This window comes from Heterocephalus glaber, unplaced genomic scaffold (genome assembly GCF_053883595.1).
Source record: "Heterocephalus glaber isolate CG9 unplaced genomic scaffold, H.glaber_assembly_v1.0 deba00001504, whole genome shotgun sequence".
NCBI lineage: Eukaryota > Metazoa > Chordata > Mammalia > Rodentia > Bathyergidae > Heterocephalus > Heterocephalus glaber.
This window is the reverse complement of record NW_028258324.1, coordinates 3,778,393-3,806,316: the sequence shown is the minus strand read 5'-3', so window position 1 is coordinate 3,806,316 and position 27,924 is coordinate 3,778,393. Positions and strand designations below refer to the sequence as shown.

Sequence of the window (27,924 nt, the reverse complement as noted above, 5' to 3'; positions counted from 1 at the left end):
AGGGTTTGTTAGTCCCTGGTCTTTGAAGTATCTCTTGATCCAAAATTGCAACCTGACTACAGTTCCAGGCATGACGAATCCTGGGGGCTAAGGTCTAAATTAGGGTACTGGCACTGGTATCTTCAAACCTGAGGATTATTACGTCTTAGTGGAATAAAACCAAGGTTAACGTAAGAGTGTCCTGAGTTGGGACCCATGTGTCCATCTTGCCAAGATTACCTGTAACCTAAGGCTGAGAGCGTGGGGCTTTATTTTGGGAACTACAGGGTGCCAGCACACGGTCCAGCTCTGCCCAGAGCCCTGGAGACCCATCGGGGCCATCATCCCCATTCCCTTGCAGCAGCAGTCTTGACTGTCCTGAAGTGCAGAAAGAACAGGTGAGGAGTCCAGGCTCCACCCGCTTCCCACCAGCTATGGTTTGGGACTATAACACCCGGCTTTGCCCGGGAAAAGGGTCCAGCTGGCAGCGTCGGTGCTTTCCAAAGCCAAGCCAAAGCAGTGGCTCCAGTCCTTTCCACAGACGCTTGACAGCTACAGCACTCTGTCCCAGGATCCTCTACAGCCCAGAGGCCACTAGGCCCCGCCCCTAGTTCCGCCCACTGAGGGTTTGTCCAATCAGGACAAGAAGTAAAGGTTGCAGCACCGATTCGGTGGCATCATTTCCGGCCCTCTCCCGGAAGTCGCACGGTGGAGCCAAATTTGAAGCCAGCGGAGAGGCGGTTGAGCGACCACGCAGCTGGACTTGTAGTGGTTTTCTTAGCTACCTGGGCCACTAGCATCCTGCCATCATGCCTATCCGTGCGCTGTGCACTATTTGTTCCGACTTATTTGACCACTCCCGTGATGTGGCCGCCATTCACTGTGGCCACACTTTCCACCTGCAGTGGTGAGTGACCGTGGCGTAGGGGGCCGGCGTTCTCCCTGGTAGTGGTGGGGGGTGTCAAGCCTGCAGGCAATTCATCCTCCCAGCCCAGACAGGTGATGAGAACCTCATTAGGCAGAGCCCCACGGGACCTTCCTCCCCTGTGCTTAAGTGGGTCAGGCGGAAGTGATAGCTGATCCGAGCTAGGAGGAATTGCGGGGGGGTCGGGGGGGGGCGACGCTTTGATCACCTGTTCAGGGCTGTGACTTCACAACTATCAGCCTAGGCAGAGATTAATTTTCATCATATTAACGAACCCTTTTATTTCTTAAAGATAGAAACCTAGTGGTAGCTTCTGAGCCTGGTGGTGCACGCCTGTAATCCTGGCACCTGGGAGGCTGAGACTGGAGGGTCGCGGCGAGTTTGAGACCAGCCTGGGCTATATAGTGAGTTCAAGGCCAAACTTAACTACTTAGCGAGACCTTGTCTGAAAAAAAATAAACAAAAATCCTGGTAGCTTCTGGGATTTATTGTGGTTTGCCTGACGGTTTGGATTGATGTATCCAGAATCACCTTATTGGCCAGACACCCCAATGCTATTCACTACCCACCAAACCGAGCTTTACTGGAAGGGCAAGGAGATGTTTCCCTATCAAGGGATCCTGCTATGTAGGACCATTTTGTTGAGTGTTCAGTTAGTGGGGAAAGATTCTCCTAGCAGTTGTGGACAGGCTAATTCAGAGCTCCCAGCAAAAGAATATAAGGCAGAACAACAACTGAGAATGATGGGAAGTAATAATTACAGGGGATTTGTGAAAAAGGCATAAAGGGTGGTGCCTGGGTTTTGCTCCTTGTTTGGAAAACTTTGTTTAAACTGTTCATTTGTTGATAGACCTTGAGTTATTTCGTCTTGACTACTGTGAATGCTACTATGAACATTGTTGTACATGCATCTATTTGAGTTCGTTTTCAATTATTTTGGAAATATACTTGGGTGTGAAAAAGCTAGAACATACGGCAATTCTATGGTTAGCTTTTTTTTTTTTGTGGTACTGGCGATCGAACTCAGGACCTTGTGCTTTTGAGGCAGGGGGCGGCACCACTGAGCTAAATCCCCAGCCCCCTATGCTTAGCTTTTTGAGTAATTGCCATTCTATTTTCCACAGCAGCTGCACCCCCTCCCCCATTACAGAGAATTGAACCGAGGAGTACTCTACCACTGAGCTCCATCTCCAGCTGCTTTTATTTTTTTATTTTTTAAGACAAGGTTTCACTAAATTGCCCAGGTGGGCATGAATTTGCACTCCTCCTGCCTCAGCTTCCTCAGTGCTAGAATTACAGGTTGGCTGGCTGGCTTTCTTGCTTTTTTTTTTTTTGGTACCGGGGAATCAAACTTGGGACCTTGTACTTGCGAGGCAGGCGGCGGAACCACTGAGCTAAGTCCCCGGCCCCATTTTTGTAATTATTAAGTATACAATTCAGTAGCATTATGTACATTCACACTGTTGTGCAATTATCACCATTATTTTACAATCTTTTTTCCCAAATTGAAATCTGTACCCTTTAAATATAACTCCCAATTGTCCCTTGCCCCAAAGCTCTAATAAACGCTATTTTACTTTTTCATCTTTATAAATTTGACTGCTCTAAGTACCTCATGCAAGTAGAATCATACAATATTTGTCCTTTTGTGGTAGGGTTATTTCATTTAGAATTATGTCTTTGAGGTTCATTCATATTACTTGTAGCATGTGTCAGAATTTTTTATTTTTTCACTACTGGGGATGAATCCAGGATCTTGTGCTGGCTCTACCACTGGGCTACATTTCCACCCCTTTTTAAATTTTTGAGACAGGGGTCTCACTAAGATACCTAGGCTGGCTTTAAACTTGTGACACGCCCATTTCAGCCTCCAAAGTAGCTGAGATTATAGGTATACCTCATCTAGCAAAATTTTATTTCTTTTTAAGGTTGAGCAGTATTCCATTGTATGTGTATATCACATTTTGTTTACCCATTTGTCTATTGACACATCTGGCCATTGTGAATAATGCTGTGAATGTTGGTGTACAAATACTTATTTGAGTCCTTGCTTCTTTTTTTTTTTTTGAGTATCATTTTTTTTTTAATTTTATTTTATTGGTACATTTTAGTTATACAATATAAAGACATTCATCATTGGAAATTTGCACCTTTACATAATCTCTCTTGGTTCTTATTTTTCCCCCTTCCCCTGCTCTCCCTTCAAGCCCTCCATCTCTCCCTATTTACGAAGACTGTTTCCATTTTTTCTTTTTCTCATATTAACTCCATTCCCTTCTTTCCTTTCCCCTACCCCTCTCACTTTCCCTTCCCCTTTGCCCTTTTTCTTCCTATTTCACACTATCTATTATACCTTTTAGTCCTTATTTACACTTTCAGTTTCTCATGCTAGAGAAACTATTCGGTATTTACACATGCGTCCTTTTTTTTTTTTTGGTACTGGGGATTGAACTCGAGTCTTTGCACTTGCGCAGCAGGCTGCGAAACCACTGAGCTAAATCCCTGGCCCCCTCCTACCCCTTCTTTTACTGTATCTCCTAAGTTCTGGTTTTTTTGTTTTGTGTTTTTTTTTGGTAACGGGGATCCAAATGAGGACCTTGCACTTTTGTGGCAGGCGCCGGAACCACTGAGCTAAATCCCCGGCCCTTGTTCTGGTATGTTGTATATTATTGTTTCATTCATCTCAAGGTATTTTTTAAATTTCCTTTGTGATTTATTTTTTTTTTCTTTGCCTCATTGGTTGTTTAAGAATGTGTTGTTTAATTTCCTTCCTTGGTTCATGGCCTCTTTCTGACTCTGATACTCCTGTCTCTGTCTCTTTTTTTTAGGTACTGGGGATTGAACCCAGGGCCTTCACACTAAGCTACATCCCCAGATGTTTTTATGTTTTGAAAGGGTCACACTAAATTGTCCAGTCTGGACTCAAACTTGTGATCCTCCTGCTTCAGCCTCCCAGAGTTCTGGGATTACATATGCACACCCCAGTGCCTGGCCCATTTCACTCTTATAAGGACCCTTGTGATAATCTCTCCATCTCAAGGGTTGGGGTGAGGTTCAGTGGTAGAGCACATGCTTAGTATGCTGGAAGCCCTGGATTCAATCCTCACACTGCAAAACAATAACAAAAACGTAGAAACAAAAAAATTAACAACAATAAAACCCTCTTCATCACAAAATTCCACATAATACGGCATATTCACAAGTTTTAGATATCAGGATGTGCACTTTTTTGGTGATGGTAGTAGCATTCTATGTATAATTTTCTTTCCAGAATTCCCATTTGTACCTGTGTTAGACTTGCTCAGATTATTTTCTGTATCTCTTATCAAATGTTTCCTTTGACTTGGCCTTGAGTTTACAGTTCTTCAGCTGTGTTTAAACTGCTGTTAAATCCACTTTTTGACTTTTTTTTTGTGGTACAGGGGCTCAAACTCAGGACCTTATGCTTGTCAGGCAGGCAAGGCACCACTGAGCTACATCCCCAGCCTACTTGACTTCTTAATTTTGGGCAGTTTTTAGTTTGAGAATTTGCGACTTTTGGCTGGGCATGGTGGCACATGTGTGTAATCTCAGCACTCGGGTGGCTGAGGCAGGAGGATCACCATGAATTTGAGGCCCACCTGAACTACATAGTGAGACTCCTGCCTCAAAAAAAACAGAAAACCAAACAAAAAAGAATTTATGACTTTGGTTTTTTTTGGGGGGGGGCGGGGTTTGGTACCGGGGATCTAACTTGGGACCTTGTGCTTTCGAGGCAGGCGGTGGAACCACTGAGCTAAATCCCCAGTCCTTATTTTTCTTTTTTGAGATGCAGTCTCACTATGTTTCCCAGGTTGGTCTCCAACTCGTGAGCTCAAGCCACATAACTTTAGTGGATTCTTTTAAAATTTTGCTGTCACCATTTAGTTGCTAATTCTGTACTGATATTTCAGACTTGGTTTTTATTTTTTACCATAATGTGTTTGGTCTGTAATTGACAATTCTAATACATGAGGACTTCGTGGACATGTTCTTCTGGTTTGTGCTCATAGTGCTTTTTTTCTCTGGATGATGGTTTACTTTTTAAATTTTTTTCTATTGAAGTAGAATGTAATTACAGAAAAGTACAAGTGATTGCAGAATTTTCATAAACAAGCACATCCATGCAGTCAGAATTCAAAGTAAGAAAGAGGATATTGAACCAAGGGAGTAGTTCACTGGTCAAGTGCTTGCCCTGAGGGAGGCCCTGGGTTTGAGCCGCAGCACAGCAGGAAGGAAGGAGGGAGAGAAGGAAAGAGGGAGCAAAGAAGGTATTATCAAATCTTGAAACCTCTACTATGCTTTTTTTTTTCCTGGTACCAGGGATCGAACTCAAGACCTTGTGCTTGTAAGGCAGGCGTGGTGCCGCTGACCTACATCCCCACCCCTACATATGCTTTTCTAATGACCTCTACCACTCTCCCTTTCCTCCCCCCTATAAAGGCAACCGCTGTCATGACTTTGAGAGCATAAATGAATTTTGTGTACATTTTTCTTTTATGTACATGGAATCATACAGAATGTAATTTTTTTTTTTCCAGTACTGGGGATCGAACTCAGGACCTTGTGCCTGCCAGGCAGGTGAGGCACCACTGAGCTAACTCCCCAGCCCAAAATGTAATTTTTTTTGTGTCTGACTTCTGTTCCTCAATGTTAGGTTTTTGTGATTCATAATAGGGTTCCTAGCTGACTTATACATTCTCTTTGTTTTGTAGTTTTCCACTGTGCCTGGTTAGCCATGATGATGATCATATATATATATATGTATATGTGTATATATATTTTGGGGGGGTAGGGTACTGGGGATTGAACTTGGTATCTTGCGCTTGCAAGGCAGGCGCCGGAACCACTGAGCTAAATCCCCAGCCTTTTTTTTTTTTTGGTACTGGAGATCAAACTCAGGACTTTGCGTGGTACCGGCCGTGGTTAGCCATGATTCTATGTTGTACATGATATTTGAAAATATATTTGTAGGAAAAATTTGAGCCTTGGATGATGGTATCATATTTCAGAGATGACTTTGTTTCTCTGTAGTCCCTGGAGGTTGGAAAGTCTACTAATAGAAGACTACTTTAAAAAAAATTTTAATTTAATTAAATTTATTTTTTGCAGTGCTGGGAATTGAACCCAGGGACTTCACATTAAGCTACATCCCCAGCCCTTTTTTGTTTTTTATTTTGAGACAGGGTCTTGCTAAGTCACTAATTTGCACAGGCTCTGATCCGAATTTTTGACATCTTGACTCAGAGTCCGAGAGTGCTGGGATTGCAGGTATGCACCACCACCATGCCTGGCAGGGACTGCTTAAAGTTTAAGGACTGAGTTGTTGCTAGCCCACGTTGATGGATGATACAAAGCTCGGCTGTGTTTTGTTTTTACTACAACTTACCTTGAAAGTATAGTCTTTAGGGTCCTATCTTAAAGTGTGGGTGTTATCAGAGTCCCCATCTCTGAGAGATCCTGGGCTTTGACTGCCACCTTGCCACCCAGTCAAAGTCCAGAAGGTTGGCAGAACAGTTTCTGGCCAGTCCTACAGGCCAGTTGGTCTGAGTGCTGAATACTAGTGAGGCCTTGTGGGAGGTGCCATAACTCCCTGAGGCAGGCATTGGGTTGAGGAGAAGCAGGGTCCCCAGCCACATCAGGGCTTACCACTCTGTTGTTCTGGTTTTCATTCTAGCCTTATTCAGTGGTTTGAGACAGCACCAAGGCAGACCTGTCCACAATGCCGAATCCAGGTAAGGGTATTGAGTGGCCCACCTCACCTGGACATCTCTTTCTTGCTATAAAGCATCAATGTGGAAAGATCTCTGAAACTGAGCAGTACATCTGACCCTTTTTGCCTTGCTTGTTTGAGTCTCACGAGTGCCCTTGAGCTGCTTGGGATGTCTCCTTACACCCAGAGGTAGCTGGCAGCTAGACTTGTTCCCTGGGCTGGTCTCTACCTGAGTATATCTGGCCTCCATTTCTGCCTAGAAAATGCCCCAATACCTGTAGTGGAGGGATCTTTTCTCCACACGTGACAGGTATCTGCAGCAGCATGACTTCAGCAACCACCAAACCAGCAGTTCCAGCTTGGGAAAATTGCAGGGATGAAGAGGACTTCTGACTCCAAAAAATGTACTTTGAAAAGTTAGGCCTAAGAACAGACCTACCATGCATGTTGGCAGGCAGTCAGACCCTTGTATTCCCTTCCTTCTTGCCCAGGACCCTTCTAAGCAGTCATACTTTTATATTGTTCTCCCATCCAGGTTGGCAAAAGAACTATTATCAATAAACTCTTCTTTGACCTGGCCCAGGAGGAGGAGACTGCCTTGGATGCGGAATTCTTAAAGGTACCCAGAATTGATCTCGTTCTAAAAGTCTCTGGGAACCCATTTTCCAGTTCTACACAGAGAGAGGCCTAGAGCATGGAGATGGGGTTATGGAGGGAGGACTTGGTAGAGATTGCAGGGCAGGGGTAAGGAGAATGGAGGACAAGTGAAAATGAGGTGCATTCATCAAAGAAATACACTGAAGGGGAAAGTGGACCACTTGACTGTGAGACCTCCCCTTAGGATTTTGGAGCAATTCTAACCAAAGGACAGAGTGACTCTCCAAGGTCCCCTTACCTTATGAAGAATCTGTAGCTTTCCTGCTCAGTACATTTTGCTGCTGGACAGTCAATGACAGATTAGAAAATTCTTTTACTCCCCGGGCAGTAAAGATGTGTGAACCCACTATTCCCTAACTAGCAGTGCATCTGAATTACCTGGGGAACTTGGAATATAGTCAGATGCCTGAGTCTTCCTCAGACCAGTAATAGAGGACAAAGCCCTTGTAATCAAGATTTGTAGCTGAGGGAGAAACACTGCTGGGAAGGATGAGTAGGTTTCTTCCTGGACATCTATTTCCCCTCCAAATCTAAAATTTAGCTGCTTTTTTTTTTAATGAGAGAGCTGAATTGGCAGAAAGCTCTTGAGGAAGTTGGACTGGGGTTCACAGGCGATCCCTGGACTCTGAGAGCTAATTTGCTGGGCATCTGTCAGATCAGTTTATTTGGCTATGGCCCCAAGTGTCCTGATGTCCTTGCAATCTCACTGCTTCAGTATTTTGTGTTTTTGAGCCAGCATGTTTTTGTCCTGGTAACTGCTCCCAGTTTTTAAGTGTTGTTCTCCTTATGATGAAGGCAACAAAGGCAGCTTCATTTCTTTTGAAACCAGGTCTGTGAGACAAGGAGGCAACATCATGAGTTGTTTGGGACAAAAGCCTGGAAGACACCCTGCTGGGGTATGGAAGGGACCAGGGGCTATGTGTAGTGGTGCCACAGACTTGAGCTGGTATGTGCCCTTAGGCAGATCCGGCATCTCCTTTCCTATCCAGGACTTCCACTGCCAGCTGTTCAGCCTGTACTGACCAGCTCAGCTACAGAAGACTCTGCCCCCCAAGTCCTAGGGGAGACTTTAACAGCAAGGGGCTTACCTAACCACTGGGCTGTACTTTGGATTACATGTCAAATTCTGAGTCTCCTGTTGAGCTTGGAAGGGTGATCCAGAGGAAGGTTTCCCTGAATTCTGTCCAGCTACCACCATGCAACCTTGACCAAGTGTTTCAATTCTGCAAAACTTTGGTTTTCCTGGTTATGGAGTAGGTACCTTTCACCCAGAGGTGTTGAGTTCTCTGGACTTCCACATGGGAGCTGGATTCACTTCTGCCTTAGCCTTTCAGTAGTGTGGCAGTGACTCTGGAACATATTCAAGGGCTCTGAGGGGCTCACTGGCCCCTCACATAAGACTGGTCAGAACCTAGTACATGTGGAGTTTCCTCCAGGGCTGCAAAGCTGCCCTGCTTACCAATCCTAATTGGATTCTGGGCCTGGAAGGTTTGGTACACTGTGTATCAAGCAGGTGGCCCAAGGTTCTCAGTCATCCTTATTCTGTGTCCCTAGTGAGTATAGCTGATGCTCAGAGAGAGAGAGGCTAGTGCAGGGCCAGGGAGGCAATGGCAGCCTCTGCTGTCAGGACTAATTCACGGACCCAGCTTCACTTCCCTTTTTCCTGTTCTTCCCTTTCCCTGTCCCAGGACCTTGGTGCTGAGAGTAGTTTCTTCCATCTTACCTATGTCTATATTATTTATTTTGTGGTACTGGGGATTGAACCCAGGTCCTTGGATTGAGCTACATCCTCATGCACTGTCCTGTTTTGTTTGTTTCGAGATAGTCACTAAGTTGTCCAGGGCCCAAACTTGTAATCTTCCTGCCTCAGCTTCCCAGAGTGCTGGGATTGCAAGTGTGGACCACCATCACACCTGGCTTTACCTACATTTTATTTATTTTTTAATTTTTAAAAATTTTTTTGGTACCGGGGATCAAACTTGGGACCTTGCACTTGCAAGGCAGGCGGTGGAACCACTGAGCTAAATCCCCAGCCCTTTACCTACATTTTAAAAAGGCATATAGAGATAAAGCGATGCTTGCGTCTTCACTGTCAGCTTAGCACGGCCTTAAGGTATTTTAGGCTGCATTCTTCCCTATACCTACAATTCTATTGGCCCATCCTAGAACTCCTCACTGCCTACAGGAGGCCATGTGGAGGGAGTTGTGATGCATTTCTGTCACTTACTTTGGGTATTGTCTTGCAGAATGAACTGGACAATATCAAAGCCCAGCTTTCCCAGAAAGGTGAGTTAGCAAGAGACACAGGGCCCATAGAAGCCCCTCGCTTGGATGCTGGGGGAAGGGACCCCAGGAGGAAGGCCTCTAACTTTCTGGCAGAGCCAAGGGCTCCCCCTACTTTGTATGTCCAAGAGTATTGCTAGCTCTTGTGACTGCCAGAAAAGGAGAGAAAAGGATAATGACTGATGCTGTCTGCCTAGACCCGGTGACCCTGTTCTTTCAGTGTGGGGCTTCTGAGCCAGGACCCAGGCTGAGAGGAGGCCACTGGATGGACAAAGTATCTGCAAGAGAAGATTCAGCTGGTGATTTTGACAGGAACCTGCTTGAGTTCTGGAATAATGAAGAGAGGGAGAATAGTGAAATCTTTCCACATAGTTTAAGCAGCAAAAAGAGGATTTGGCTCTGGCTCTGGCTTTTTAGCTCCCCAAGTTGATACATGTCAGAGGGAGAAGTAGGCCACCCAACTTTGTGGCCAGAGCCTAATCCTTACCTGGCTCAGGGATGAGGAGCTGGAACTCAGGTGCCCAGGTTTTCATGCTGATGGGCAGATGGGCCTAATCTTTCATCTACCCACCCAACTCCAGAGAAGGAGAAACGAGACAGCCAGGTTATCATTGACACTCTGCGGGACACACTGGAAGAACGCAACGCCACTGTGGAATCTCTGCAGAATGCCTTAGACAAGGCTGAGATGCTCTGCTCCACACTCAAAGTAGGTCCCCTCATTTTGCCAGCATAGAGTTGGTGGGGAAGTAGACCCTCAGCTCTGGGCTCACCATTCTGGGTTTCTCTTCTGGTTCTGCCTCAGTCAGTGCCTTGCTTTTTGTAGTTGTGAAGTGAAAGCAAATGGCTTCTTCCCCAGGCCCTCCTATCCTGTGCACATCTGGCTTACAAGAAAAAGTCATACTGGCTGTGCTTGGAGAAGTGTGACCTTCCCAACACTTCAGGAGAAATGTTCAATTAAGACCTCAGTGAGGCTAGGCCATGTTTCCAAAAGTGGCTCATACTCCATTGGTGATGCCAGCCCGAAGAACCTTCCATTAGCACTCCAGTCTAGGCTGCTCTCTGGAGCGAGATCAAACAGAATCCCAGGGAAGAGCAAGCGCCTTTGAAGTTGCCTGTGCTGAGCTGACCAGGCAGATCAAAGCCTGTAGAGCAAACAGCCTAGACCCAAATGTATCATCCTGGCTTGGTGAGCCTCTTGCTCTCTAAGGGGCATGAGGTGATTGATCTGAACCCACAATTGATATTCTGGCCTTGTAGACAGGAGCAGTCCTTGCTGGATGCCATTTGAAAGGGAAAAGGAGCCATCTTTGTGAACAAAGGGCCCAGGATATTCATTCTCTCTGTTCCTGCTTGAAGGCTGTGCTGGATTACATGGCCTGGCCAGTGGGAGGGAACCAACTTGCATCTGGCTACAGAGCAGAAGTCTCTGATGGCATTCTCAGGTCAGAGATGGAGTGGTCTTATGCTAAGGACAGCCTGGCTAGCTGTTCCTGGCTCATATTGGAACCTGTCCATGGGTCTTCATGGTTGATGGTGAGGCCTGGGTTTGTCCTCTGGACTTATTCAGCTACCTGTACAACATGTACCATGAGGCCTACACCACTGAATGCAGTCAGCCCAGAATGGGGCTGGCAGTGAACTGTGCCTATGGTAAGGTATATCTCAGAGGAAGAAGACACAGACATGAAGCAGCAACTAGCCTATGGCCTTTTAGAAAAGCAGGGACAAGAGTAGAGCCCATATATTATCCTGGGATTTAGAGATATATAGTTATCAGCATTTTCAAAAGATAGTGCAATAGTGCAGGTAGCACTAAAGCAACGTACTCCCACTGACTTCAGCCATAGCTCCTGGAAACATCCAAGCAACGTGTATGGGTGTGTTTGGTCCTCAGAAGCAGATGAAATACTTGGAGCAGCAGCAGGATGAGACTAAACAAGCACAGGAGGAGGCCCGCCGACTTAGAAACAAGATTAAGGCCATGGAACGGTAAGTGTGGAGCTGGCAGCTATACTGTGCCTTCCTGCTGATGGCCCAAAGGTGGGATGGCTCTCAGGACTGCAGCAGGAAGTGGAGAGTTCAGACCAGCAACACATGGGCAAAGTCTCCTTGCTTTACCTGTGTAGATCCCTCTATTTTCCATGGGGAAGGGGGATTGCCACATTCCTTCCTCCCCATTACTTATACCCAGATCTTTCCCTCCAGGAACCTCTCTACAGAAAATCCCTGACCTTGAGGTCCTCTGTCAGCATCTCTTCTTCCTCAGCAGCATCCTGGAGCTGTGCTCAGCTCTGCTGTGGAGCCTTTCCTCGGGCACACCCACCTGCTAAAGCATCCTAGCAGCTCAGGCTGTTGCTATAGCAACGGCAGCAAAGGAAAGCAGACTAACCATCAGCCTTCAGATTTTAAATGCCATGGGCCGGGTATGTTTTTCAGGATTGAGCTCCTACTCCAGAGCCAGCGGCCTGAGGTGGAAGAAATGATTCGAGACATGGGTGTGGGACAGTCAGCGGTGGAACAGCTGGCTGTGTACTGTATATCTCTCAAGAAGTACGTACTCTGGGTGCCCTTAGCAAGTCCAGGAGCTAGGCCATGAGACTGTAGCCATGCCTTTGCTGCCTACTTTTGTAAAGCAGATGGAGTCAAGGGGCAAGCTGTATAACTACTATCCTCTCTTTACTTGAACTCTGACTCTGCCTCTTACCAGCTGTGTGACCTGGAGCCAGTTTCTTGGCCTGTGACCCTCACTTTCCTGCATGGAGCTAGTAATAGGCATGCCTCGTAGGACTGTTGCAAGAATTGCAACATGGTGACACGGGCCTGTAATCCCAGCACTCATGAAGCTAAAACAAGAGGATCACTGCAAATTCCAGGGCAGCTTGGGCTACATAGTGAGTTTAAGGCCAGCCTGAATTACATAGTAAGACCCTGTCTCAAAAAAAACAAAACGAGGGCTGGGGATTTAGCTCAGTGGCACTGCACCTGCCCCGCAAGTGCAAGGTCCTGAGTTCGATCCCTGGTACCAAACTAACAAACAAAAAACGAAAAAAGAATTGCAGTGAATTATAAGTGTTGTTTCTATGGAGTTGAGATAGCTCTCCAAGCTGTAATCCCCTTTGTAGGCATCTGGGCTGTTCCCATTAGTACTATTACTGACCTTGCCTGAACTAGATCAGAAACTGCTCATATTCTTCACTATGGTGGTGTGAGGGTAGTAGAAAAGAAGCCACTTTGCTGACAAGCAGAGGGTACAAAATGCCTCCTGTAGGGATCAGGTGGTGTAGGGGGCCCTCTAGTGAGGCCAGAGCTTCCTGTACACCCTGTACTTGACTTTCTGTCAAGTCATCCATGACTGCAGGCCAGGTGGGGATCTGTGTCACCAGGCCTTCTTGCATTCTGTGCAGGATCCTCCACAGTGCCACCTGGACCCTATTGGGCTCAGGTATGAAAAGGGGAACCAGGCTAAGCTGAGAAGTTGATGAATCCTTGTGTTAGACTGGTATTGTGGCTGCCTCTGCCTGTCAAAATGTCATGTTTTGCCATCTCTTTTTTTTTCTTTTTCCTTAAATTCTTTTATTGGTACATTTTAGGTGTACTATACATTTACATTTATCATTGGGTACTTGTACCTGTACATGATGTATCTTGGTTCTTATTTTTTCCCCATTCCCTGTTCTCCCTTCACCCCCTCCACACTTCCCTCTACAAAGACTTTCTTTCCATTTTTTCCTTGTAATTTTTCCTTTCCCTTCTTTCCTTTTCCCTTTCCCTTTCACTTCCCCTACCCCTTTGGACTTTTTCTTCCTATTTCAAATTATCAGTTATTCATTTTAATCATTTTAATCCTTATTTACTCTTTAAGTTTTTCACACCAGAGAAACTATTTGGTATTTACACATGTGTGTCCTATTTATTTCACTTAAGAGTATGGCCTCAATATGCATCCATTTAGCTATAAATGTCTAGTTTGTTGTTCTTTATGGCTGAGTAGTACTTCATTTTATTAAAAAACCACATTTTCTTTATCCAGTTTCCAGTTGATGGGCACTTGGGCTGTTTCCAAACTTTAGCTATTACAAATTGTGCCACTGTTAGGGCCAGGGATTTAGCTCAGTGGTTCCGGCAGTTCAATTCCCGGTACCAAAAAAACAAACAAACAAATTGTGCCACTATAAACATGGTTGCACATATATCGCTGTGGTATGATTCTTTTAATTCTTTTGGGAAGATACCCAGCAGGGGAATAGCTGGGTCAAATGGGATCTCTAGTCCTAGTTCTTTGAGGTATCTCCATATTGATTTCCACAGCAGTTGCACCAGTCTGCACTCCCACCAACAATGGAGAAGCGTTCCTTTCTCCCCACACCCCCACCAACATTTGTTATTGGCTGATTTCTTGGTAGCAGCCATTCTTTATGGGGTGAAGTGGAATCTCAGTGTTGTTTTCATCTGCATCTCTTGAATGACCAGTGATGTTGAACATTTTTCCATATGTCTATTTGCTGCTTTTACTTTTTTGTCTGAGAAATGTCTGTTCATTTCAGATGCCCATTTTTAAATTGGGTCTTTATATTTGGGGGGGGTCTGATTTTTTTAAGTTCATTATATGTTCTAGATAGTAGACCTTTGTCTGAGGAACAGCTGGTAAAAATTTTTTCCCACATTGTAGGTTGTCTCTTAGCTCTGTTGGTGATTTCTTTTGCAGTGCAGAGCTTTTTCGGTTTCTTTTTTTTTTTTTTGGTACCAGGGATTGAACTCGGGTCCTTGTGCTTGCGCAGTACAGAGCTTTTTAATAAGATGAGATTCCAGTTGTTGATTCTTTGTGCTACTGAGGTTTTGTTCATAAAGTCTTTTCCTATGCCAATGTCTTTGAGAGTTGTACCTAAATTGTCTTCCAGCAAGTTTAGTGTTTCTGTTTTAATATTCAGATCTTTAATCCACTTCAATTTTAGTTTAGTGCGTGGTGATAGATATGGGTCTAGTTTTAATCTTTGGCAGGTTGAAATCCAGTTTTTCCAGCCCCATTTATTAAATAGGCTATCTTTCCTTCAGTGAGTGTGGTTGGCTCCTTTGTCAAAGATGAGGTGGCTGAGTATGTCTGGAGTTGTTTCTGGATCTTCTAGTCTATTCCACTGATCCTCGGGTCTGTTTCTTTGCCAATACCATGCTGTTTTTATCACAGTGGCTTTTTAGTATAGTTTCAAGTTGGGGATTGTGATACCCCCAGCCATGTCTCTGTTGCCTAGAATTGCTTTTGCTATTCTAGGTTTCTTCTGGTTCCAAATGAATTTTTGGATTGTTTTCTCTAGTTCTTTGAAATATATTGTTGGAATTTCAGTCAGGATTGCACTGAATCTGTATAGCAGTTTTGGAAGTATGGCCATTTTCACTTGGCATCTCTTTTTTGTGGCTTTTTTTGCAGAGAATATGAGAATCTGAAAGAGGTGCGGAAGGCCTCAGGGGAGCTGGCTGACAAGTTACGGAAAGACTTGGTCCTCTCCAAAAACAAGGTACCTGTGCAAGGAGCGAAAGATGGCCCTTTTGTCATACTCATCTTCTGAGCTAGGCCAGGGGGCCTGAGAATATATCTGGCTCCATGGGCCTGGTGGCTGGCTTACAGGGACTGGTTACTGGTCCTTACTGGGCATTGTCTCTTACCATGTGGCTTGTCCTCTTGGGGCAACAGATCATGAAAGTATCCCCCCAGCAGTGCACACTCATGCTCCTTTCTTCTCTTCCTGGCTCCTGGTACCTCTCAGCTGACTGGAGAACACAGGCACCAAATGTAACAGCTCAGAGGCCTAATACCAGGCTCAGTGTTGCTCCTGGGTCAGCTGTTTTCACTTCTGAGATGATGTAGCCACAAGGTACAGTGTCCAGAGAGCACTTTTACTCCTGGGCAGCCCCACACATGCATTACCAGATTGAAGCCTAGCCCCTGATGGCTGGGGTCTCCCTCAAACCCCTAGTTTCTTCTGAACACTAAGTTACCCTGACCATGAACTGGGTACCAGTAGGAAGAGGGAAGAGCATATAGCCACTATTTGGCTTGTCCTGTAATCCCTATACTTTCTTTTCTTGTGGTTTGTTTTGTTTGAGACAGGATCTTCCTGTGTAGTTTAGGCTGGTCTTCAACTCACTGTGTAGCCCAGGCTGGCCTTGAATGCAGGACAGTCCTCCTACCTCAGCCTTCCAGTTGCTGGGATTACAGGCATGCATCACCACACCTAGCTCTCCCTATACTTTCTTGTAGTTCCAAACAGTCTGCTCTGAATTGGATCAGACCAAGCTGGAGCTAAAGTCAGCTCAGAAGGACTTGCAGAATGCTGACAAGGAAATCACGGTGAGAGATGTCCCTGGCTTGATGAGAATAAGGGGTGGTTTATGTGCCTCTAAGAGTAGAGCTTGGATAGCTGGATGTAGTGGCGCACACCTAAATCCCAGCATTTGGGAGGAGGCCGAGGAAGGAGGATTGGCATGAGTTTGAGGCCAGCCTGAGCTACAAAGTAAGTTCAAGGCCAGTCTGAACTACATGGTGAGGCCCTGTCTCCAAAAAAAAAAGAAAAGAAAGAGTAGGGCTTCGTTGTTTCTTCCTGAGAATCAATGTACTAGACTGTGGTGGTGGTTCTGGGATCCCAGATCCTCCTGGGACAAGGGGTAGGACAGAGTGTACCATTTGACCCCGGTCTGGTCTATAGCCTGTGCCTTTCCTCACAATGTATTCCACACCATGGGCCAGGGATTTACCTCAGTGGTGCCACCGTCTGCCTTGCAAGCACACAAGGTCCTGAGTTTGATCCCTGGTACCAAAATAAACAAAAACAAAAACAATGTATTGTGCACCTACCTCCCAAGGTCCTTGGTCACCAGAGGAAAGGCTCTCCCAGAGAGGGGTTCTGCAGCCTGTGTTGGGCTTCAGGTCTTGCTCTGTTCCCAGCGCACTTCCCACATGCTGCCTGTCCTCTACAGTATGTCTGCACTCAGCTTTTGCACTCCTCACTTTCCCTCCCCAAGAGCCTGAGAAAGAAGCTAACGATGTTACAGGAAACCTTGAACCTGACACCAGTGGCCAATGAGACTGTCAACCGCCTGGTTTTAGAGAGGTTTGTTGATCTTCTGGGGGTGGCGCAGTGGTTACAAGCTGGGAGGGTTCCTTAAAAAGGGTCTTTCCTCCTGGCTTTGGTGGTATAGGTGGCCCAAGGTTTATGGATCTTCTGAAAGCTGCCCAAGACTTAGCTGGAAAGCAACTTTGAGACAAATTCTGAGCTCCAGCAAAGAGAGACCAAAGAGAACCAAGTGGCCATCCGAGGATGGGGCAAGAGCACAAGTATCTCAGGGTGCTGTGTTTATGGAGTGGTTCTCCACATGCTTATGCCTGCCCCAAATTCTGAAACCACCCATTCTAAAGCAATCCCCTTTCTGTCTCAGGACTTAAAGCTGCCAGCAAAGGGAGTCAGGAGATAAAGGGACTGGGTCCCTGCCTGGAGAAGGCCTCCATTCCTCCTCTTGGTGTTTCACAGAAAGTCTGGCTGAGAGCATCTCCTACCTGCAGAGGGGACCAGCTGGGAAGCTAGAAGACTTCTCTCACTGTTCTAGTGTTTATTTTATATTTTTTTGGTAGCAGGGATCGAACTCAGGACCTTGTGCTTGCGAGGCAGGCAACAGAACCACTGAGCTAAATCCCCAGCCTCCTACTGTTTTATTTAAGCCATGTGCGTGTGTGTCTGTGTAAGAGAGAGCTATTAGAGATTGAACCCAGGGTCTTTGCACTGAGCTACATTCCCAGCCCTTTTTTATTTTTTATTTTTTATTTTTTTTTGAGACAAGGTCTTACTATGTAGTTCATGCTGGCCTTGACCTTGCTATGTTGCCCAGGCTGGTCTCAAACTCACAGCAGTCCTCCTGCTTCAGCCTCCCAAGTGCTAGGATTACAGGTGTGCACCACCACGTCTGGCACCAGACCTTTTTAAAAAATTTTTTTTTTTTTGGTACCGGGGATTGAACTCGGGACCTTGTGCTTGCGAGGCAGGTAGCAGAACCACTGAACTAAATCCCTGGCCCTAAAAAAATTATTTTTGAGACAGGGTCTTGCTGAGTCACTGAGTTGCCATGACTGGGCTTGACCTTACAGTCCCTCTTCCTTAACTTCCCAGAATGCTTGGGTTACAGGTGTATGCCACCATGTCCTGGTTGATCCACCTCTTCATGTCTTTTGGCAACTCTACATATTCCCTCTTCCTCATATTCAAATAGTTTCTAGCACTTTCCCATCTGACCCATGCAGCACCTCCCAGACCTTTGCCTTGTACTACTTCCATGTAAGATTTGTGACCCATGAGTCTGCCTCTCCTGTCTTCCCAGCATGTCAGCCCCAGAGAAGCTTCTTTAGCTCTGGGCATCATGCTTCCCTCCACACGCAGGCATATGCATGCACACGTGTGCACACATACATACACATAAACCTCCCAGAACCATTGGTGCTATGCCTCAGGGCATTCATTGAGCAAGCCAAATTATACTGTCCACTAGAGGAAAACATTTCTTCCCTTCCCACCTCTGCCTTTGTCTCAGGGCCTCTCCACACTGAAGGATCAGCTCCCTGCACAGCCTACCTTAGCTTCCTGGGCACGAGTAAGCTCACCCTCCTCTACTGCTCCAGGTGCCATGGGAAACAGATGTGCTCCAGGTTGTTGTTGGAGCCCGGTTAACCTGATGTGTACCAGGCTTTTTCTGGGCATCAGTATTAGCTCTTGTTTTGTTTGTTTTTAACCACAGAATCTATTCTAAGTTCAGATCTTTCCCTAAGGTGCCAGTCTCTCAAAAATAGCTGCTGACCAGGCCGGGGATTTAGCTCAGTGGCACAAGGTCCTGAGTTTGATCCCCGGTACCAAAAAAAAAAAAAAAAAGTTGCTGACCCCTCAGTGGCAGCTATGGCCTCAGTTCTTTGTGTTCTGATAGCAAGACCATCAGAACTACATGTGACCTCAAAGTCCCTGCTTCTGCCTAACTTTTGTGATACAACTGATGTGCTGCCTGTAGCTCTGAAGAAGCCTTAAGCTTTCTCAGTGTATCACAATGGATTGGTGTATTTCTTAAACCAACTTGTAGATCTGAAGAACAAGTAGTCTAAGCAAAGAGGATGACAAATGCAAAGGCCCTGTGGCACAACCAAGCTGGGTGTGCTTATGGAGAGGGCTGGTGGCAGGCAGGCCGAGGCTCTGTGAGACTTCTCAAATCAGACTTGTAGCACTGATTTTCCTCAGAAAACAATAGAAGCCATGGGGGATGCTTGAGGGAGATTGCTCTGAGGGGCTGGTGTATGCCCGATCTGTATTCCATCAGTTACTGACTATTGCTCATTCATTTCAGCCCAGGGGGTGCCAGACACCAGCTAGATGGCTACTCCTCTAGCCTTATGCTTCAGTGCAAATGAAGACCCCATGAAGCTGGGAATGGTGGTGTGTTCCTTAAGACCAAACAGGAGGATCTCTTAGGTCCAGGAATTTGAGTCTAGCCTGGGCATAGTAAGAACCTGTCTCAAGGGGGGGGGAAACAAAAAGACATCATGAGGCCACATGAGGGTAATTTCAGGGCTTTGATTTGTTTCTTGATACTTTGGTAATTCTATAACATAAAATACTCCTTGGAAAGCATTGGAAATATATTCAATTTCATTCACAGAGACCCATGTTATTCCTCTTGACATCTAGGAGGAATTTGTAAGAATTTTTTTTTTCCAGGGCTGGAGATCAAACCCATGTCAACATGCATGCTAGGCCAAGGATATACCATAGAGTCACACTCTTAGCCCAAGAAATTTCTTTTTGTTTTTCTTTTTTGTGTTACTGGAAATCAGACCCAAGGGTGCTCTACCACTAAGCTACATTCCCAGCCCTTTTAATTTTTTATTTTGGAACAAGGTCTTGCTAAATTGCTCTGGCTGACCTTGAACTTGCTATCCTCCCGCTTCACCCTCCCAAGTACCAGTAGCTGGGATTACAGGTGTGCACCACTGTACCTGGAAAAAATGTCTTATTTAAGAAATTTGAGGGAATGCCAGGCATGGTGGCGCATGCCTGTAAATCCCTTCGGAGGCTGAGGCAGGAGGATCACCATGAGTTTGAGGCCAGCCTGGACTGCATAGTGAAACCTTGTCTCAAAAAAAACAAAAGATGAGAAGGAAAGAAAGTAGACTCCTAGCAGAAAGGGAAACAGGCCTCTAGCTCATAAAGGAAGGAAGATGTACTAGGAATGGTTTGCAGATGACTCTGATAGGATGGGGAAGCATCCCTCTCTCCATTAGTCAATGGCAACATCTCTTGCTCCTTGCACTGCAGTCTGAGAAATAAAGCTGCATGGTCGAGGCGCAACGGTCTGTTGCTCACTTTCTTGGGTTTTGTTTGTCTCCTGTCTTTCTGATATTCACTGTCCCATGACTTTGTCAAGGCTTGAGCTGAGTCAGGAGTGGGATCTGGGCCATTGAGCTGAGCTCTCCTATGCTTGAAGGGCTCTTGGAGCTACCACTGTGGTCATTTCTGCCTTCAGCCCAGCCCCCGTGGAGATGCTAAAACCGAAGCTTCACCGGCCACCCTTCCACAATGCCATTGACCTTGATGCTACCTTTGATGTGAATACCCCTCCAGCCCAGCCCTCTGGTTCCCAGCATGGCCGCTCCAAGAAGCTCTGCTTGGAAAAGGCACAGTGAGTGACAGTCCCTGGCAGTGTCCACCACCTGGAGTGGGACAGCTAAGACATCTCTTCAGGTCCTGCCCTGGTGGCTCTGAGTGGTTGATGCCTGGGCTTAGCCATTACTTCAGTTCTAGCCACCTCTTCTTCCCTGGCCTCAAATCTATGTAAAGCCCTTCCCTTGCTTATCTTAGTCTTCACTGTCACCCTTCAAGGTAATATACTGGGGTGTGAATTAGAGAGAATGCAGGGATCCCAGTAGGGACAGCTCTGGGCTGATAAAGTGTTGGGGCAAGTACTTCCAATACCTTGAATGCCTGCCCACCAGAGTTTCGAGCCAGGGACTCTAAACTTCCTTTTCTATTGTACACCTCTGAGGTTTATGCTTGAGGCAGGACCATTTCAAACTGTGCAGCCCAGGGCCTCACCACCCAAGGGAGTAGCCCAGAGGAGTTCTGGGGCTGCAAGGGGCATGTGGAACCTGTATTAGGGGCACAGTGGGACTAGGAAAAGGAAGGCAGTTTTCTTGGCTAGGTACACCAAGTGTGGTTCATCATGGAGACAGACTACATCCCTTTATACATGTAGGAATGTGCTATTCAAGTAACAGAAATCTAGAGCTGAGCAGGTTTCTTCTTAATTTAAGATTGGGCATGAGAGAAGGAAGTTGAGATAGTGGGCAATGGAGGTTAAGAGGGCAAGCCGCCGCTTGCCGACCTTGGGTATAAACACTCAAACCATAGCACTTGAGCCTGGTAACAATGGGAAGAACCAAACCCAGGGCTTGTGGGCTTCAGTCAGGGCACCCTTCATTGCCTGCTCCATACCCTGGCTTCCTTCCATTGCCTCTTCAGCCCTTAAGGTTGAAGGTGGTTACCAGGGTCTTCAGGCTGCCAAGTGTTTTAGAGATACTGCTGTCATCTTCAGGGCCTGGAGGGAAAGTGAAGGTGCATAGAATGCCTTTAACCCACTCAGCCTCCCCAAAGCTAGACTTGTAGCAAGTAGAGAGTCTTCCTAGGGTTGTCATATGGCCTTAACACAAGTTAAAGAGGCTGAAGTGAAGGAGTCCAGAGTCACCAGCCCCTGCTCTGGGCCTCCTCTTGTGTCTTGAAAATAAACAAGACCAGCTATAGGTCAACATTCTCCCACTCACCTGGAGAAATACCAGGAGAGGGTATCTAGCTGCTAGGGCCCCCAGGAATTGGAAACAGTGCCCAGTTCTGGGGCTGGAAGTAAGAAGCTAGGCCTGGGGCCATCTCTGTTCTGCCTCAGACCTTCCCTGCACACATTCTGTAGGGTGATGGACTGACCTAGTGTCCTTAGAGTACTCTGGGCTACCTTACTAAGTGGCTAACTTACTGAGGGTCTCGTTAAGGTTGTGTCCCCTCTCTGTGTGGGCAGGACTAGGCCTGAGCTCATTGGATGCCTCCTGCTTGTATTAGGGCATGACTGGACTTCTGCTGTGATGAATTGCTCGGGTTCCCCAGCCCCATGTAGAGCCTAGAACATAATGAGGTACCCAAGCACTTGGGGAGCATTGCAGTGAAGCCACAAGATTGGGACATTTTCTAGCTTACCCTGACTCAGCCACTCTTCTGTCCAGCTGTTCACAGATCTGCACTTAGGGTGGATACCACTGAAACATTTCCCACTGGCGCCTGTCCCAGAGCACAGCTATGACAGCACCATGCCACTTGGTGGCTCCCTTAAGGACATATGCTGGCCCTTATGTTTTGTTTTCCCAACCCTTGCCTTTGTGTTTCACTCTTGTAGCTCTCCTGTTCAAGACATCCACAGGAAGATGCCCAAAGTTTCCACACAGGTAGGGGCTTGCGAGAAAAAAGTACAGGTAGTCACCATCCAACCCTGGGGGGGCAGAGTGTTATCAGAGCCCTCTCCCCTGGCCCAGGTCTGAGATACCTTCGAACCACCCCTGTAACCCTATTATCTTTCCTGCCTCCTGGTGAGGCACCAGAGATCCTGATCTTGTTCTGCCGCCACTGCCCTCCCTACTTTGCTTCCACTTGACTCTTCAAAACTAGCTCTGGGGTTTCCCCTGCAGGAGTCCCAGCTCTCTCTGGGTGGCCAGCGCTGTGTAGGAGAGCCAGATGAGGAACTAGCTCGTGCCTTTCCTGTCTTCATCCAAAAGGCAATCCTGGGTCAGAAACAGCCCAAGAGGACCATAGCAGAGTCCTGTCGCAGCACAGATGTGGTAAGTGTGGCTTCCCACAAGTGACAGTTTCCAGCCATCTCAAAGTAGGCAGCTCCCTAGCCCATTAGCCTGGTCCACTCATCTCTTTCTTCTGCCCTAGGTAAGAACAGGCTTTGATGGCCTTGGGGGCCGGACAAAATTCATTCAACCTGTATCCTTGTTCTGTTGCAGTGGGTTGGGCTGAGCTGTGTAGCCTACACCACACACTCCTAGACATCAGACTATGAATCCCTGCAGCCTCAGGTGTGCAGAGCTGGGCCTTGTTCATTGTAGTAGAACTGTCCACCCCAGGTCTGAACCTTTTCTAACCTACACTCCAGTACTCTCTCCAAGCCTCTTCCTTAACATCTCCTCCAGACTGACACAGCCGTGATCCACCCACTGCCAATTAAGCCTAAGGCCAAGACTAAGCAGAGAGTGAGGGTAAAGACTGTGCAGCCTCCCTCTCAGACCAAGCTGGATACCTTCCTGTGGTAAAGAGAACAGTCTGAGCAGTAGCCAGATACATGCCTCCAACAAGCAGACCAAGAACTGGCCAGGCCAGGGATCTTTTAGGGGATGGCCTCTTTCAGGTCTAGCCCTGAGAGCAAGGGCAGACGAGCAGACAAAGCCTCGAATGAGACAAAGAGACTACTTCCTGTGCTCATCCTGCCTTACCCCACAACACTGGGCTTATCTTTAAAGAGTCCATACAATTTTGATTGGCTCCTTGTTTTAAGCTCCTGTTTATAGCAATGATCATCAGTTGGCTGAGTTTCTTCTGGTCCTGGAGACCACAGTCACATATTGATTGTGTGTATGGACAGAAGTACTGAGGTTTCTCAAGCAACCTAGCCAGAGCTTCCTTCTGCCCTGGCTTAATGCTAAGCACGGCATGGGCCAAGCAGAGTGGTAGATAGAGGGTGGTGGTAGGGAGAGGATGGGGGAAAATAACAAAAGATTGTCTTCCTGGCTCTGGGAGTATAAATTTCCATTGAGATTTTGGAAAGCTGCTTGGGATGACTTTCTAATGTAGGAGCATCACCTAGACTCAGACCTAGCAGTTTCATCACTAGGTGTGGGAACTCTCAGAGGGCTAAAGAGACTCTAGCAAGAATGAGAGCACTGCCGTTTTCCCCAGTCTAACCAGGACATAGCCCACAAGCCATAAGGAGGAAAGTAGATCCTCAAAAGTAGAACCAAGATCTCTCCATATAGGACACTCATAGCAAGCACAACAAATTACCAGTGGCCAAATTGTGAGGCTTCAGGTCCTGCCTTTAGGGGCACTTTCTCCCAGAGTGCTTCCCTGCTTGACCCCTAGCCTGGCCGGGACCCCCTAAACCTCCCTCTCCAGCTATTGAACAAGAGTTTACCCAGGGCCCAGCATGGGTTGGCACAGGGATGAGAGGAACAGGGAGTGTGAGTGAATGCTTTAGGCTGAAGGTGACCAGCTACTTTCTAGTAAATCTAGAGAAACATTAGGGTATAGGGAAAGGAGGTGATGCTCTTAGTTATGGGGCTGACATGATTCGAGGTGTAGTAAGGGTCAGTGCAGCATCAGACTGAAGAGTAGAAGCTGGCTGCCAGCACTTCACCTGCTGAGTGTTCTCGTGTAAGTTACCTACTCTGTGCTCGGCTTTTTTTATAAAGTGGGGACAAGAGTACCAGTACCAACCTCACAGGAGTGAGGATCTAATGAATCAGGATATTGGTTAAGAACTTATGACAACTAAATGAAATTAACCAGATATAAAAGAACTACTGTATGATTCTACTTATATGAAGTATCTAGAATGAGCAGGTTCATAGAGACAGAAGTAAAATAGAGGATACCAAGGACTAGAGAGGGGGGAAATTGGGGAGTCACTGCTTAATGATAAGAGTTTGGGATAATGAAAAAGTTTTACAAATAGGGATGATGATCCCCTCCGCCCAGAAAACCCTGAAAACCGAAAAGTGAGCAAAACCCAAAAAACAAGACTGACCTAGGGCTGGGGTTTTAGCTCAGTAGTTCTGGTGCCTGCCTTGAAAGTGCAAGGTCCCAAGTTCAATCCCTGGTACACCGCCCCCCTCCCAAAAAAAACAAGACTGACCTAAATATATGGAAATGTTGCCATTCAGCCTGGCATTCTTTGACTCACTTTAGACGGAAATTGTGAATCAACAAAGCACAGTGCTGCTAGCAGTCCTAATAGTGATGGATGCCATTAGTTGACAGCTAGCTGCTGGTCACTGCTGTTGCTGGCGGTAGGTCAGTTCTACCAGTTGCTGGTCTCTGCCATCTGCTGCTCTCTGGAGCTCTTTAGTGTTAACAGCTCTGAGTGTTTGTCTTTCTTTGGAAACTTAACTGCTCAGTCCACACTACCTGAGAAATGAATCAAGAGCAGGTTTACTGGAACACCAAAGTAAGTGTTTATTTTAACAGGGCCTGTGCTGCAGCAAAATGGCGCTAGTACAGAGAAGCAAGGCCTCCTAGACTAAAACCAAAAGTGTCTAGGAAGTTCTATTTATGTAGCAGTTGCAGACCTGTTCCAGTGAGGGTGAAGGCTGAAACCAGGGAATCTTCTTGAAGGCTTGCTGTGAATGTTGGGTATGCAAATAAGGGGCCCAGATCCCTCCTTTCCTGACCTTAGCCACTCCAGGACGCTCTTTCCATCAAAACTGGAACAGTATAGCTGGGCATTGTGGTACACACCTGTAATCCCAGCACTTCGGAGTGTGAGGCAGAAGGATCACAGGGAATTCGAGGACAGCCTCAACTACATAGTGAGACCCTGTCTCAAAAACAAACAACACTGCAATAGTATGGTGTGAAGTGGTGGAAGTAGTGGAGAGGCACCACACTGCCTTCCTGGTTACACTTACATTAGAGTGGAGAATGGTGGTTTGATGGCCAGGGAGGACACTGAACCCAACTGTCCCAGTCCATTGGCATACAAGGGGAAGGAAAGGAAAGCGAGGAGAAAGGGTAGACAGCTGTTGGCCAAGCCACATCCCCGCTGTAGCTGGCGCAGGGAAAAATGAAGCTCAGATGCTTGTCTGTCTCAGACATCTTGTTTTTGGATTAGAAGAATTAATTAATTAATTTTTTTTTTTGGTATCGGGAATCGAACTTGGGACCTTGTGGTTCCAAGGCAGGTGCTGGAACCACTGAGCTAAATCTCCGCCCCAAAGAATTAATTTTTTTTTTGGTTTTTTTTGTACCGGGGATCAAACTCGGGACCTTGTGCTTATGAGGCAGGCACAGGAACCACTGAGCTGAATCCCCGGCCCCGAATAATTAATTTAAAAAAAATTTTTAAGACAAAGTCTCATTAAGTTTCCAGGCTAGCTTTAAACTTGTGATCCTTGTGCCTCAATCTCCCAAGTAGCTGATGAGACAGGAGACAGGGCATAGCTTAGACTGGCTGGGAAGGGATCAGATCCCAAGACACACACATGACAATTCTCAAGATTCTGTGTGAGAACCTGCAATATGTGAAATGAATAAAAGGAAATGACTCCATTGAAAGCGGACTATTGTGGCTTTGCTCACAGTAGCCTGCCCTCTGGCCCCAGGACATACTTTTATATTTTTATTTTATTTTGGTTTTTAGGTTTTTTCCTCTTTTATTCCACCCAAGCTCACTCTGTAGAGCCAGTTCCTCCCTTACCCCTCACTTTTCAAATAAATGAAACTTTGCCACTGTTTTTGTTTGTTTCACTCAGTTCTTTGTTCGAAATGGAAAAAACCTGGAAACCACCTTCAGAAGGAGATTCCAGCACATCAAAATCCAGTCAACAAATTCAATATAATCCATATTAAACTATCAATGGCCTTTTCTTATAAAAATGGAAAAAGAGGTCCCAGATAGCCAAAACATTACAAAGGGAAAAGTTCTTCCCAAATTAAAAACTTACTACAAAGCTACAATGGTCAAAACACTGTAGAGTATGGTCATACATAATGGTGGGGTCTGAAACTCTAGGGCAAACTATTTAGAGATGAGTGATCAAACTGCAACCCAAAACCTACTTATCACAAAGTGCCAACACTATAATTAAACCTGCATACTGACGTTTTAGTTTAGAAAAAATAACTCATTAACATTTTTTGTCTTAAAAATAATGTGCCAGGGCCAGGGATTTAGCTTAGTGGTGCCACCGCCTGCCTTGCAAGCGCAAAATCCTCAGTTTTATCCCCGGTACCAAAAACAAAACAAAATGTGCCATAGGTTTGCTATCACTGCTCTAGGGATTGGTACCGCAATCAAAGGAACCATTGAACTGGACAGACTAGTGATTGTAATCAGCTATTTGAGAACTCTGAACCTTGATCAGACATTTAACAACAGAGGGTCCTGGGTAAAGGGACAGAGCATGGGTCAGTCACCCACCATGGGATAGCAGCCCCAGTTCCAGAAGCAGCTGACTCTTGCCAGGACAGCAGTGGAGGCCTTGCCTTCCAAAAAGTTGGGTTTGTACACTTCGGTGGGTCTGGCAGTACCCTGAAAATGTTGCTTTAGTTTTTATGTCTGTACCATGCTCCCTTCCATCTCTTAGATCAACAGTGCCTTTTTCCCCCACAGCTTTTGTCAGGTCACCATTTGACCTCAGAGATAAAACAAAAACTTCAGCAGCCACACGCAAGGAACATACACTTAGCAAAATGATTTAAAAATCACAATAGATGGTGGCACATGCCTGTGGTCCCAACACTCGAGAAGCTGAGGCAGGAGGATTGCCCTGAGTTTAAGGCCAGCCTGGGTTACATAGTGAGTTCAAGACCAGGCTGAACTACATAGTGAGATTCTGTCCAAAAACAAAAATCACGATAGCTCTAGCTCTCAAGCAAAATTTAGCAGTCCTTGAAGAATGGAAGAATACAATTTCCAGAGTTAACACAGTATAATAGGATATCCAGTTCTTAAAAAAAAAAAAAGAAAAAGAAGCAAATAAAAAAGTATGACCTATTCACAGTAAAAAAAAAAAGAAAAAAAGATACTGACAAACTATTAACAAACTCTGAAACTGAAAATTATAACCTGAAGTGAAAAATATACTTGAGTCATAAAAGCTGATTGTTTTCTTATATATCAGCAATGAACAATAGCAATTTGAAATTAAAAGCAAAATGCCTGCCAGACATGGTGACTCATGCCTATAATCCCAGCACTTAGGAGGCTGAGGCAGGAGGACTGCCATGAGTTTGAGTCTAGCCTGGGCTTAGGACTACATAGTGAAACTCTGTCTCAAAAAAACAAAACAAAAATCCAAATATATAATGCCATTTATACTAGCACGAAAAGGAACATTTAGCTATAATCTCTAAAAATATGCACGATCTAGGTGAAAATTACAAAACTGATGAAAGAAGTTAAAGAACTAAATGCATGGAGAGTTATTCCATGTGGAGTGGAAAAGAAAATTCAGCATCATCAAGGTGTCTGTTTTCACAGCTTGATCTACAAATTCACAATCTCAAAA

The 27,924-nt window shown here is 45.9% G+C and overlaps 1 protein-coding gene across 3 annotated transcripts; it reads left to right on the top strand.

Annotated features, from left to right (window-relative positions):
* Positions 1–11: 11 nt before the first annotated feature.
* Traip (TRAF interacting protein) lies at positions 12–26,148 on the top strand. Of its 3 annotated transcripts, XM_087186096.1 has the most exons (17): positions 12–886; positions 1,197–1,308; positions 6,600–6,657; positions 7,171–7,254; positions 8,122–8,188; positions 9,539–9,578; positions 10,157–10,284; positions 11,473–11,567; positions 12,015–12,128; positions 15,001–15,088; positions 15,832–15,921; positions 16,593–16,681; positions 20,124–20,279; positions 22,038–22,086; positions 22,327–22,476; positions 22,577–22,627; positions 22,834–26,148. In XM_087186096.1, exons 5-17 carry the CDS (start codon positions 8,147–8,149, stop codon positions 22,951–22,953), a joined length of 1,212 nt encoding a protein of 403 aa, XP_087042222.1. In that variant the 5' UTR covers positions 12–886; positions 1,197–1,308; positions 6,600–6,657; positions 7,171–7,254; positions 8,122–8,146; the 3' UTR covers positions 22,954–26,148. The 3 variants fall into 3 exon arrangements, with proteins under 3 accessions (XP_087042222.1, XP_021120347.1, XP_004834115.1); XM_021264688.2 differs by lacking the exons at positions 1,197–1,308; positions 8,122–8,188 and having other exon boundaries at positions 22,414–22,476; XM_004834058.4 differs by lacking the exons at positions 1,197–1,308; positions 8,122–8,188.
* The last annotated feature ends 1,776 nt before the right edge of the window (positions 26,149–27,924 follow it).

What these genes read in the sequence shown, in the direction of transcription:
- Traip (XM_004834058.4), top strand. Translation starts at nt 789, where the DNA reads ATGCCTATCCGTGCGCTGTGCACTATTTGTTCCGACTTATTTGACCAC. An exon ending in TGCTCTGCTCCACACTCAAA is followed by an intron (nt 10,285 to 11,472) that starts GTAGGTCCCCTC and finishes TTTGGTCCTCAG; the next exon opens with AAGCAGATGAAATACTTGGA. An exon ending in AAGATTAAGGCCATGGAACG is followed by an intron (nt 11,568 to 12,014) that starts GTAAGTGTGGAG and finishes TATGTTTTTCAG; the next exon opens with GATTGAGCTCCTACTCCAGA.